The sequence below is a fragment of the Theropithecus gelada genome, chromosome 2 (assembly GCF_003255815.1).
Source record: "Theropithecus gelada isolate Dixy chromosome 2, Tgel_1.0, whole genome shotgun sequence".
In the NCBI taxonomy this organism is placed as follows: domain Eukaryota; kingdom Metazoa; phylum Chordata; class Mammalia; order Primates; family Cercopithecidae; genus Theropithecus; species Theropithecus gelada.
The window spans coordinates 115,599,766-115,614,673 of NC_037669.1; the positions used below are offsets into that span (position 1 = coordinate 115,599,766).

General features: G+C 33.5%; 1 protein-coding gene across 1 annotated transcript in view; it reads right to left on the reverse strand.

Moving 5' to 3' along the window:
- Window positions 1–14,908, reverse strand: part of NAALADL2 (N-acetylated alpha-linked acidic dipeptidase like 2) — a 971,471-nt gene that overhangs the window by 717,780 nt on the left and 238,783 nt on the right. The window contains exon 2 of the mRNA XM_025377768.1: window positions 4,674–5,175. Within this exon, the coding sequence (XP_025233553.1) occupies window positions 4,674–5,175 (502 nt within the window). The remainder of the gene's footprint in view (window positions 1–4,673; window positions 5,176–14,908) is intronic.

Genomic DNA, 14,908 nt, shown 5'->3' on the forward strand with positions numbered 1-14,908 from the left:
ATTATGGATGGTGTTTACTTTTTTCTTTATAATTTTCTGTACATGTTGCACTTATAATTAGAAAGAACCATAATGCCCTTTCCATTAAGAAAAAGAAACTATATTAGCTATAATTAGAATACAACACATTTTTCTCCGTTTTGTCTCAACATTTCACAGCATCTACAGCTGTCAAAGGCAAACATATTCCTGCATTCAAAAATAAACTAAACTTCATTAATTTATCTATTCAAATATCTTATATTACAATATTATATTTTCAAACTATGTTTTGAAGTTTTCAACATACTTACTCTGCTCAGAAATATGCTTATGATCTTCAGAATTTATTAGGTTGGTGCAAAAGTAATTGCTGCTTTTGCCATTACTTTCAATGGCAAAACAACAATTATATATATGTGTGTGTGTATGTCATTTCTTTAAATAAAAAATACATTATTAAGGGCTTGGTGGCTTTATTATATAATGGAAATGAACTATTGCACCTGTGACATTCAAGCTTCTTCTAAGTTAAAGAGCTTTCTCAACAGTCATAGGTAAACATGGTTTATACAAGATAACCAGCATCTCAACTGACTTAAGCTGATTAGATTAGGGACAAGCACTTGACACAGAGTCACAAATATCTCTGGTCCACAAAAGGATAACAATGACATTTCATCCTGGAGAATAGGAATAAAAGAATAATGTATTGGAGAATATAGCAATTAGCATTGGGAAAAGATGCAAAAATAAAAACAAAAACTAGTATAAATTGCAAAAGAATTAAATCACTTTGGTGATCAACACTTCAGTGAGACTCAGAGAACGTGTTTACTCAGGAAGAGTTCTCAGCTGAAACTTTTCTGGTTTACGCTTTGTGTGTTTTTTGGAGACTCTTTATTCTACAACTGGAGACTTCTCATTTTCCTTTGACATGAGTAATAATGTACCCTCCTGCAGCTCCTGGCTTACAGTCCCCAGGGATCTGAACACCCCTCAAGCTTCTTCCCTCTCCAAGCCTCCTGCTATCTCCCTCTCAGCCCAGACAGAAATAATTCTTCTGCAATTTTTATTTTATTTTATTTTATTTTACTTTATTTTATTTTGGGACGGAGTCTCACTCTGTTGCCTAGGCTGGAGGGCAATGGTGCAATCTTAGCTCACTGAAACCTCCTCCTCCCAGGTTCAAGTGATTCTCCCTGCCTCAGCCTCCCAAGTAGCTGGGATTATAGGCGCCCGCCACTATGCCCAGCTAATTTTTCTTTTTTTTGTTTTTGTATTTTTAGTAGAGACGGAGTTTTCCTATCTTGGCCAGGCTGGTCTCGAACTCCTGACCTCAGGCAATCCACCCTCCTTGGCCTCCCAAAGTGCTGGGATTATAGGCTTGACCCACCATGCCTGGCCTTCTTTTGCACTTTTATCAGCAACTAGCCAGTGAATCTCTTACCACTTAGATATGGGAAGTAAGAGGCTGAATTCTCTGAATAAGAAAGACATCAAGTTATTCTAAGTAGTTTTGCCACCTCTACATCTTCCAAATAGTTCTGTTAAACTTTTTCCACTGGATTTGAGACTCCTTTCTTGAGAAGAGACAGAGACTTAAAGCACATCAGCAGCTTTTTCAAAAATGCTTCACTTTCTCCATTCTACCTAGCCTTTGCTTCTCCAACCTCTCATAAGCCAAAAATGGATAATCATCTCTGGGCCCATACTATCATTTTTTCAAAGCTCTACATGCTACATGCTAGTCTTAGAAATGTAGCATCAACTGTCTTTATGCCTCAGCTGGAACTGAAGCATCAGTAGTGATACTTCAATATTTTTACAGTATGTGGTTTTGATATAAATTGCCACTTCTTTAAAATTAGAACATAGGCTATCCTCTGAGTAATCATAATATAATTATATAACTGAAAATAATTATATTATATAATATAAATAAATACTATGTTCATAATATTTTGTATATATTTTATAATATAATGAAAAATCTAAATGATAAAATAATTTTAAAAATATGTAATATAATTGATAAATTAAACAGATCTGTTTCTCATTTATTCATGCATTCATTTCATTCTTCAAAAAATAATTTCTCAATGTCTATTAGATGATGGCATTTTAATGGTGCACAAACAAGTGTAGTCCATTCTCTCATTGAGTCTGCAGTCTATTATAAAAAGAACATATTTTGTATTGCACAACTTTTAGGCTGTTTGATAAGAACTGACACAGGTTTAGAGCATGTCCAGGAAAAGAGAACCAATAGAAAAGAGATACAGCAATTGAACAAAATAGTGGACCAGTAAGAGCACAAAATTGGTAATAAATTCATGAAAAGTAATAGCAGGAATCTACTACTACTAGGAGGCACAGAATTAAGGCTAAGATTGCTTAGTAAACAGAGATTCATAACGACATGTGGTTAGGACGACTACTGAGGGAGAAGTTATTTTTGGATGAGGAGCTGTTATGTTTGTAAAGATATTTGTACAAAAATACAATTGTTTTGAAGAAGAAAGTATGTTATCTCAATAAAGAAAAAAAATATGGCTACTTGATGGGCCCATAATTGTGAATCTGTGTCTAATCACAGAGTACTACCTGGGAGTGTAATTGCTAGTGGTTATGCTTTCATAGCTAGCTTTGACACGTATGTTATTTTGTTGATTTTGTAGTCTAAGACTGGAATATAATCCTTACCATCTTGCAGTTTCCGTTCTGAGAGAAATAATGAATATTTTAATGTAATTATTAAATATTTTAAATTTTATAATCAGTTGCCTATTTGCAAAGAGGACATAAGTCAGCTTTTAAAGATGACTACAGTGCTGAAAAATGAATTAAAACAAGACAAGGAAAGCCAAAATTATATAAAGAGGGAAAATAAATGCGTAGCTTAGTTTGTAAACAAAATGCATGTCATAAAGTTCCTTATAAACCTACAAATACAAATTTGACTCTAAATTTACTAAGACTCAAAGTAAAGAAGGAAGCAGACTAGGTTATGATATTCATTGCATCAATAAATTAAAAACTAACCAGCTGCTCAGGAAAAACAAACAAACAAAAAACATACACATAATTGTCCTTAACGTTAAAAAGAAATTAACGCTATGGATCTTTTTCCAGAAGACATTTTGTAATAGAACAGATGTCCATAACGAAGTTAAAGTAAAAACAGTTTTATAGAGTCCTTCTATTTTCTTGGTTTGTTTTCTAATAACATCCTGAGCCAGTTAGATTTATCTGCAACTTTCCCTTTTTCTCCTCCATCCTATATTGCAGGCAGTGGATCCCTTCAAAATGAGTTTTCTCAAGTTGTAAGTCAGCAGTCTCTTGCTGGTTTCAGCCAATAGGACAATAGCTAGGACACTTAGTGGCAGGAAGAAAAGAGAAGCTGGGGTATTTCCCTCTCTCTATCTTCAGTGGTGTCTCCAGCTGAGGTTATGTCCCTCATCTGCACTTGTATGCACAGACATTCCAGTCCCATTGCTTTCTCCCTCTAGTCTAGGTTTAGTAATGGCTCCATTTTGTGAATCTCTGGGCTACCTGAGTATCCCCTGATTGGCTCATAAGTTCCTGATCACTGATGGAAGCATTTCTCTACTTTAAATGCCTTTTATTTTAAATATTCAGGAAATTTTCCGATGTCTTCATTGGGTCCTGATAAATACAATCATTCATTATAAGATAACAGCGTATCTTTCAGCTCAATGTAAACAATTTTACATCGGGAAGTCTCATGAAAAGTGTTATTATCCACATATTAAATGTCCAGGGATGCTTATACAAAAGGGAATAGCAGACACAGAAGGATATAGGGAACACATCCCTGTCAGTCACTGAGGCCTAATCTTCAGGAAGAGGATTAGAATCCACCAACACCAATACACCTGGTATTTCAGCACATGAATTAAGTGACACATCTTCAGTGGACATGCTTCCCTGAGAAAATTCCTGGAAATGCACACCTGCCAACATCTTAGCTGTAACAAATCAGCATAACCCAGAAAGAATATCCTGGAGAAGTAGTACCTCACTACTCTATTTACCTACAAACAACATACATGATTCACCTAGGACTATTCTTTTTCTGCAAATATAGAAGATATATGTGGAAGGTAATACCTCATCTTGCATATCCAGTTCTTCACTTCACTAAATATGTAAACTAGAAAACCTTTTACAACTCAACATGTATGCTAATAAAATAACAAACAGCTTTTCCAAGTTATCCACTAGTTATATGACATCACTGAAGCTTTTGAAGACAGTTACTTCAGCCCATAAAGCAGGTTTATTTTACTCTGATGTCATTAAAGTCTTTAATCATATGGCTAACATCCTAGTTTTTATTACCTGTATATCTGGCAATCTTTGCATCCCAATTTGGTCTAATGAGGCTCCCCAAGAGGGAGAAAATACAGTGGCTGGAGACTTTTAGTCTCCATAGTAGTTATGATTCTTACTAGTAATTAATAAAACTGCATCACAAATTTATATTGCAGTACCATAAATCTGAAAATCTGTGCCCCCCCTTTGAAGTTTCTATTCTTGTTGTGGTGGTAAGTTATGTTTCTCAGCTTGCAAAACTGACTTGAACCACGGCAAAATCATTAGTTCAATACCCCTGTGAGACATTTTTCCCAAGAAATGCATTCAAACAACATCTGTTTCTTCTTACCTACCTGAAAGACTTCTTAATATCTTCTGCCTGGATTGTCTTGAGAATCTCTTGGTATAACTGAGGATCAACTGTTCCTGAAGATGGAGTATCTGAAGGGCAATTTGTATGTACATAATAACCTATCAAAATCCCAAAAATAAATAAAATGGTGGCTATGCAAAGTATTTTTAAGAGGTGACAAAAGTTGCAGCGATTGCTCTTTGGTGCAGATCGTGTATAATGGGTAATGTAGTCAGATTCTTCTTGAAGTCTCTGGAACCTTCCTTTGGGTGAAGTTGCTGGTTGAATGGAATCAAGATCGAGATCTATAGTCTCTGAATGCCCTAGGTTCTGATTCTCAGCACTGTCTAGCTGGAATTGGTCAAAACCAGACTCCTCTAGTTCCTTCTCCATGTCCCACTCTAAGTCAAGGGCAGTGGCTTGAAGATCATCATTGTCTAAGTACTGTGAGTGTCCTGGAGCTCTTTGATCTGCATTGACCTTTTGATAGGCCATCTTTTTACCTGTGAAAATAAGAAAAATATATTTTAATAAAATAAACACACAATTTAAAAAACTAACAAGGTGAAAACAAAACAGTAAGCCATATTGGGCATCCATAAAATTTTAATGATTATAATAAAGGGAATTAAATTCTCCTTATAGAAACTCGTGTTTTATTTAATTAATCTTATAATTTTCTGTTGATGTCATTATAGGAAAGGAAGACAAAAGAAAAACAAAAGTAGAAGGTATTTAGTGGAAAAGCTATGAGAAAACAAAATTACACACACACACACACACACACACACAAACACACACACACCCCATTAATCTTTGAAGCTCAGGAGAATAACAACAGTCATGAATGCGCAATTATATTGAAGGATGATGCAATGTAGAAGGTAAAATTAAACCTTCATGGTTACAAAATAACTTTTAAAAATTGAAGACAAAAGTAATAAAGCTGTTATTTGGTAAGTGAAAGGGAAAAAATAATAAAAGCACTGGAATGATTACATTGCCAGAGCTAGTCTTAAAAACACAAATTCATTATAAGAATAGGCAGAACAACTAAATGAAGTATGAATTCTACAAGAAGCAAAATCTGTTATGTTACAGATTCATAACTTACCAAAAAGATTACAAAACTTTAAGACTATGAGAGAGGACCGAGATGTCCCAAGAAATTAGTGACATGAATTGGCCTGGCTCAGTGAACTTTAAATAAAAGTCTGGGATGGCATCAATCCAAAGAGGAAAGCCTTTTGCCAGCCTAGGAGAGTTTGGTTTCATAACCTTGCTACAGGAGTGGCAGATGGAGGTTGTTCTCCCCTGCACAGCTTTGGATGACAGCTTGTTGTATCCTGCTGAGTGGTATTAGGAAAACTGGGCGAATTAACTGCAAGTGGTCTTAAGCCTGTATTCAGTAACCCACTGGTGTATTATGGCTGCAGATTAAGAGTATTTATACTTAAATATTCTGTGTATTAGATTTGTCACCCCAGCTGGATCTTAGGTCCCTCACAATGTTTTATGATTTTTCTGTGTGTCCTACTGTGGTGGGCAAAGAACACAGCTCAACTGATAATTGGTTAGCTAATTGCCTTAGGAATCGTGGTGGACAAGTATATTCCTATGAAAAAGATAAAACAAGGATTTCACGAAGGGAGTGGCACTTATGCACAGAGTTATGGCCATACATACCTCCAATCTTGGCTAGCTGAGGCCCATATAATTAAAATTTCCTAAATTTTTAAGAAAGTTCAAATATAACTAAATATTACATTTTATAAAATAAAAACTGTAATTCTGACTAGAATTTTCATATGCTACCCTAAAATCTAGGAATAATTCTTACCCAGCATTGACTCAGTAAAGATGATTATCTAATGCATGCCAGGCAGAGATAAGTAATGAAGAGAGAAATAAATAGGACCGTATTCCACAAATAGGGAACCATCAAATCAGAGACAATGCAAACAAACAAAAAAGTGAGATAAAATATGCAAAGTGTCAGTGAAACTCAGGGGTGATTGATTCTATCAGAAAATACAAGAAATAATTATTTTTTAAAAAGTGACCTCTAAGTTGCTTTTGCAAGAGAGGAGGGTGTGAGAGGAGAATACCCAGAAAGGGGAAAATTTACAAACACAAAGGGAGAATAAGAATGCCCCACTTGAAAACCCTAGAGTGGTATGCTATGACTGAGCATAGTGCACAAGGGCCAAAGATACTGAGGAAAAAACTAGGAGAAGGTGACACTGACAAAAAACTTAACTTTCCTACAACACAGGGTCTTCGTATATGAAATGGGTATAATATTAACATAAACTTTGTAGTGTTGTCATCAGGATTCATTCACATAGTGAACCTAAAGCATCTATTGAGTAGTGGATAGGTTATATGAGTTAGAAGGAACATTTCTAGTCTTAGAGGAGATAGAACTGTCAAGGATTGGTGGGGAGTTAATAATTATATAATTCTGCAAGACATTGTGGAGATGGAGAGGAGGATGTATAATATTCTCACACAGACACACACACACACAATAGTGTTTTTTTTTTTAACATTTAGTCTGCATGTAGAGATTAAAATATAAAAATCACCACATAATATACTAAATGTTCTCATGGATCTACACTGATTTTCTTTTTCCCTCCCTCCCTCCATCCCTTCTTGTTTGGCCTTGTTTCCAAAATGATTCAAGGAAGTGTAGCATTTGAATTCTGTCTTTGGTAAAATCAAGACAAGCAGAGAAAGGAAGTAATGTTTGAAGTTAATAATAACTATTCAGATAGGTTAGGTGATGGCTGATTAACTTATAGAGGAAGAAACTGAATCTTACTGGGTTTAAAGAAAATGTCAAAATAAAATACCAGAGGATAGAAAAAAATCTGAAGAAAGTAGAATAAAGACTCTCTAAACACTTTAGAAACCAATTTATTTTAATGTGCTTTATAAACTGCAATTTCCTACCACTAGTCAATTTTTTCCCCTTTGGCCTAAACATCAGTGAATTGCTGGTATCTTGATATGATATCATATTTACTTCTTTAACTGTTCAGTTTATGCATTATAGATTAACTTACACAAATATTTCTCCATGCAGTTCTCTAGATTTTTTTCTCCCATTTTAATCAATCAGTCTCTCTCTCTCTCTCTCCCTCTCTCTCTCAAGTTGAATCATAGAGCTTGGTTTATGCTCAGAAAAGACTTGGCACATGAGAGTTACTACAGAAATGTGAGATCTCTAATTCTGACCTCTAATACAAACATTCAAAGTCACCTCTCTATACATCATTTAAAAGCCAACTGCAATGGTGAGGCAGAGTTTTCATCTCTAGCCTGACAATAGGCATTCCATCACATGTACATCAGCAATTTAACGCTCTTCAAACATCAGACAGAACCATCAATTAGAATGTAATGCAGATAGAGATATTAACTCCTCACCATGATGGATATCTGTCTGACACCCTTACTACCACTTTTAGATTCATTACACATCATTAAATTTTCACTGAATTCTACCTTCCAGCAGAGTCACATCTGGGATAAAGGTAGATGAAGTCACTTGATGTAACAAACTCCAAAGTATTTCAGGAAAATTACTATGAGTATGCAATGACATGCATGATAAAGCATTTTAATCACTAACTTGGTAAAATCAATTATATATGTCTTATATATTTTATATATCAAATATATGTATATGTAGTATATATAAATGTATTATATACATTTATAAAATTAGTAACTATTTCTATAAAATTATTTTGCCTTAAAAATAATATAGACATGTTGCAAAAATAAACATAAATCTCTGCCCTGATAGTTTTGTTAGCTTCCCTTAAAACATATATATATATATATATATATATATATATATATATCAACAAAAAAGAAACTATCAAATAAATAAAACTTTAGTAACATATTCAGCTTGGAGATAGCATAAATTATTCTATGGTTCCCACCGAGAATGTAGCTGTCTTAAAAACACCTCTACCTTCTGAGACAAAAATATATCACATTTCTTTTTATCAAAGCTTCACATTCTCTAGTAATATGAAAATTTTATATTTAAAGACAAATACTCAACAAAATCAGCATGTCTTAGACATAATCACATAATAATGGCATTCAATTTTTTATTACTGATGCACATGATTTGGTTAGTTTGTACTGTCATGATACTTCAAGATTACCCCATGTGAGTGATTTTTAAAAAGTACATGTAGTAGATTTTATAATCTGCATGAATAATTATCTAAAAGAGATATACTTTAGTATAGAGGAGGTTATAGAAACTTGTGACATTTCTATGAATGGAAATATCTGTAACACCCTTACATGTTATATTGCACCACATGGTCTGTTTTATAAAATGCAATTCTATGAAAAGTATAATATATTTTCCGTATTTTCAACAGATCTTATTCACTTAGGTGACATCTCTTTCCACCCAGGCCTACAACCAAAGACTAATTTTCAAAATTCAGCATACTAAGACATTTATCTTTTACATACACTTATCCCTCTATTATAAAAATAAAGCAGATACAAGTTGAACTGAACGGTATTTTTCTGGACTGTGACAGACTTAGATTCATAATAATGACTATCCATCTATATTCAAAATGTGATAGTTTAAAATAAACTGATTATTCTGAATGCTATTTCTTTCACAAATACTGGCTTAAACAATGTAAATTATATGAAAATAAAGGTAAGTATGGAAATAAAATGAAAATTTAATATGTAAAATATAATCTCTGGTTGCTGCAGAACTAGTCTAACACAGTGTCTGGCAAATATTTTAGATAATAAATACAGATTAGACAAAAGTTTTTTTTAAAATGTTACATATTACTTATGCCACTTAGGAATGTGATCACAGCAGTATTTCTTTCTTGTTCAGCAGTCATAACGAGAGAATTTATCACATGAATGCTCTGACCCTGTAAATCTCTAAATGAGTGGACTTCACAGTGAGACTATCTGGTTCAAATCCCAGCTTTGCTATGTACTTTAAGCCAGATAATATATTTGTGCTTAAATTTCACATTTGTCAAACAGAAATAATAACTACCACATTTTTGAAGTTATTATAAGGAGTAAATGAGATAAATTATTTAATGTGCTCAAAACATAGTCTAACACACTGTAAGTGATACACTAATAATTATAGTGATTCACTCTTTTTTTCCATAAATTCTATAGAGCTAAGAAAATAGAAATATTTGGAGCTTACAACTTTAAAATGCAGGGTAAATTAAATCAAACTATGACCTGAGACCTTAGGCTTTAATAACAAGGACCTGGAGACGTTGAGAAATAAAGCTGTGTATCCAAATGCCTTTGAAAACTGGAAGCATCCTGTTAATCATTAGCTACGGTTCAGATATATAAAAGAGAAGTTTGGCTAATATTTATATAAAAGTCATTATTACATTTTACTATATCTTATTACAGCATTTATTTTTGGTCTATTTACTCAAAGAACAACAGAGCTTTTCCATGTTAAAGAATTCTGTTCAATAGTTCCAGGAATTGGTGATGTGTAATTGTAATTCTGAGTTACAAATGTTGTTGTAGAACACCATGTTTATCATAGAAGTTTGAGTTGATTCATTGACTATGATGTTACTGATAATATTTTAACTCCAACAGTATAAAAGACTGTACAGATCTTATTAGAATTAAGAACACATATAAAGGCTTTCTTACTTGTAAAAGTTATTTTACAAGTAAAATAGATGAATGACTCTAGCAGATTAGCTTTAAAACATAAGGCAGGATCTCAGTTTCCTATGATAATCCATGATTGAATCTTTATTGTACAATGAGAAAAAATATTCATATAGTGTTTCCTGAAGCTTTCAATGTCAAATCATTTACTGGTTTGAGTGGATTGATTTGAGGCAAAGGCATTTCTTAGAAATATCAGCACATCAGCAAAAGACATTCATTATGCATCTTTGTGGAGCTTTACTTTAGGTACTTTAACAGTGAACTACATAGTACTCACAGGAATTTTTAAATCTAAGTTTAAGAATATTCTTTATAGGCAAAAAACATTTGACATAAATTTTTCAGTATAAACCTACTTTATACAAATAAAGTCCATGTTTGTGGAATAAATTTTTGTTGTTGAAAGCTTTAATGGTGTCAACCTGAAAGCAAGGCAAAAGATAAAACTATAAAAATAGTAATTCAGAAGACCCTGTTCCCTGACTTAATTCTTCAGTATAATGAGATTTTTGTTTTCCATTTGTGGTTTTATTGAAATGGCCTTGGCAACTGCTATAGTGTATGTAAATGCATCAAGAACTCTTTATTTAATTGCAGTTTTGTGTATCAACCACATAAAAGAAATGACAATAATTATTTGTTGCTCATGCTTCACTAATAGATTAAATAGGACATATAAAGTAAAGGAAATTATTATTTGTGCTTTATTTTAGAAAAAATAAATCAGTCAAGGCCGGGTTTGGTGGTTTACGCCTGTAATCCCAGCACTTTGGGAGGCCGAGGTGGGTGGATCATGAGATCAGAAGATCGAGACCATCCTGGCTAACACAGTGAAACCCCATTTCTATTTAAAAATAAATAAATAAATAACCGGGTGTGGTTGCGGGCACCTGTAGTCCCAGCTACTCTGGAGGCTGAGGCAGGAGAATGGCCTGAACCCGGGAAGCGGAGCTTGCAGTGAGCCGAGATTGCGCCACTGCACTCCAGCCTGGGCAACAGAGCGAGACTCCGTCTCAAAAATAAAGGAATAAATAAATATATATATATATATATATATATATATATATAAATACATTAGTCAAAGCCTACTCTAAAATGAGTAGTACACTGAATTTAGACACAGTGGATAATCAAGTTGGATAACATAAACTAAAATTTCACCCTGAAGCCTGAGTTACGTTGATCACTAAATGACATGTAAAAGGTATGCTTATAGAATGTCAAATTAATGAGCTATAAATTGCAAAATGCAGTCAAAACCATTTGAAAAAAAAAATTAGTTGGTGAAACCCAGTCGGTTCATGCAAATTTCTTTTAGACACTTGCATATGCATGAGCACCTGCTAGTTCCCTGAGTAGACCAGCCTTTGGAGTCCTGTGTGCAACTGCAATTTGTGTAACATACCCTAAATGGATGCTTAGTTAGGCCCACCTGAGTTCCTATATTTATGGTAAAGTTTTTAAATATCGGAATTATATAATTCAATTCAGGATTTGGCAAATAGAAGAGCTGATTAGTATGAACCAAAACAATAAATTTTATAGGTGTCCTGAACTGGTAGTGTGAACACTTAGTATTATTTAGGATATCTACCACATAACTTTAAGTATCACTAATATCACAAAACTCTTTTTCTCAGGGGAGTGTAAATAATTCCTGTTCTGCCATGGGCTCCTTCTTTCTTGGTCCTTTTTCCACCTCCACCTAGATTCCAGAGTATCTTTTCCTGCTTGTTTCCAGAAATATTTACTTCTTACTTCTATCAAATTTACATACTTTCTACCTTCAGAGTGTATGAAGTGGCTTACATTAGAAACACACATACGTGAGATAAATACATCCACAAACCTACAAAATAAAAAAGAGTGGAGGAGAAAAAATGTTCATATTCTGGCTAAAAGAAAGCCACTGTAATTGAGTTTTAATGTAGTTCTGAGCTTTACTACAGGCATAGCAAAGAGGGTTGTCTACAGGGTCTTCTCGAGTTCCATCAGCATTTTCCTGATCTCAGTTGTTAATGCACAAGGCTGTCAGTCTTAGCTGAAGGGTTTGTTTTTAACCTTACTTTTTTCTGTTATCTTTTTCTGCAGTTGCAGATTTCTGTATTGAGAATATACTTTTCTGTATCTAGTCAGATAAGCTATGAATGTCCTTTTATCTTTTGCACTTAGATTTTGATGTACAGAATAACAATATCCCCACGACATATCATCCAAAATAATATGCTAATACACAATTCACTGAACTCTTAAAATGAGTCAAGAATTACTATAAAGTTAGGTCTTTACCTCCATTATGTCATTTAATGAAACAATCCTATACGTTAAGTGCTATTATTATCCCCATTTTATAGATGAGGTTATCTGAGACTTAGCAATTATTTTCCCAAGTTCTCACAGCTAGTAAGTTGGCATGTTAAATTTCAAAACCTACTCTTTTAAACGTTACAACATCCAGGCTTTCTAAGAGTTCCTGTAGTTAGCATAATGTTAACAAATGCAGAGATCTGATTGGCTGATTAATCACTGATTATGGTACCAAAGTGACAATAAGCACCAGGAGTCTCCATGACCCTTCAATCTTAATAGTCCTGTCTGGATCCCCAGATCCTTGGATCTGCTCTGACTACATTCAGGACCTAACAGATCTTTTCGTTTTCCCTCCACAGCACCTTGGCAGGCTGTTTCCTGGCACTGGGGTTTTGAATAAGAAAGAATTGCTTCCAAGCACAGCGCTCTGAGGAAAAGACCACAATCTCTATTGTCTCTTCTTAACAACACTTATAAATTTTTTTTTTTTCTCCTGCTGCCAAGGGACAAAGAGAAAAGCAACTCTGCTAAGAACTTGACAGTTACAGTTCACATTCAACCTGCTGCTGACCTGTTTTCCGACATTAAAACCCTTTGGCTCATCCTGTCCACTTCCTACTATGTGTAGTTTACACTGGAAAAAGAGTGTCAAGTGTGTCAAGAGTTAACACCTCAAGACAATCACCACTTGGCTCTTTGAGAGCTATCTGCCAGGAGGAGCCTCATAGCTTGATAGATACACTGCAATTTTTTATCTTTTCAGCCAGTCTGAATGATCTTAAATTGCTGCTTTTTGACTATGACTTTTGGATTTCCAAGAACAGAGAGTTGAAGCTTGTATCTACACAAGGCTACTAAAGCACTCTATTTTTCAGATGTTTCTATTTTTCAGATGTTTCAAAGGTACTTTATAGATTTAATTCTTAAATATCTTTACTTTCAAAAAGTAACAGGTTTCTACAAACTAGAAGTGCTTTATTCTAAAATTATGTATATTCCTTTGTTTCCTACAATCATAACACACAAAGACTATTTAAGGCCCACAGTGGTAATTCAGTACACCTAGCATCTGTACTTTTTATTTTCTGAAATAGCTTTTCTCATACTTGTTCTTTTAGAAAGCAATGGTAATATACCATGATATTGTGGTTAAGTGGTGGGAAAGAAGGAGGCAGTTCGAAGAAACACATTAGTACAGTATGTCTATGTTCATTTAAAATTTTGTTAGTAACAAAATTATGTTGACTTCCCACATCTATATTGGGTAAATTCTGAAAATCTATTCTTTAAGGATCCAAGAGTAAGCTCCAAATCTAAAATTTTAGTATTCAGCTTACACACTGTTAGGCTACAATCTAAAGAAAATTAGAATTGGTAATTTAACCCAAAATACTACCATTATATGATTTAGTTCTAGGTTAACTGCATGGTGTGTTCCTTATAAACTAAAAATCATGTGTATTAATCTTATATCTTAAAAATAGTTTAAGTGAATTATTATATTTTCCTATGTAGTAGCAATACATTAATGGAAAGAAAACCAAGAATTGTGAAGTTCAGTCATTACTAAGAAAATATAAAACTTAACTTGCAATTAACTGATGACAAAGTCAAGATTAAACTACTTTTCAATAATTATCTAAGCAGCATATGAAAAGGGAGAAACAAATTGTCCAAGATTTTGCTATTCTTTCTTACTTCTAACAAGTCACATCCATAAATATACCTATGTCTCAAGCTAAACAAGGATATGTTTTTCCTTTAATATTTCACATTAATATTTTTTTCTAGGCCTCCCATTGATATAAAACATAGAATTTTATCTGAAAACAGTAACAAAATTATTCTTTTAATAATGAAAAACTCAAGTTTTTTCTATAAGTAAACTTTATATATGATAGTACTAATTATCGTTAGCATTTTTAATAAAAATATATGTTTAGTTAAGAAGAAAGGATGAGTAATACTCTAGCAATATGTTTTATCTGTATGACACCTGGACATTGAGAGGTTAATTTTTATTACAAATTCATAGACATGTCTACTAATAGTTTTGGGTAAATTCAAGCTACTAAACAATTTACTAAAGACCATATTGAGCAATTCTTATGTCACTTATATTTTATTTATGAACAGGAATATAAAAAATGAAAGACCTCCAATGGCACATAAAAGTAATGCTTGTACGAA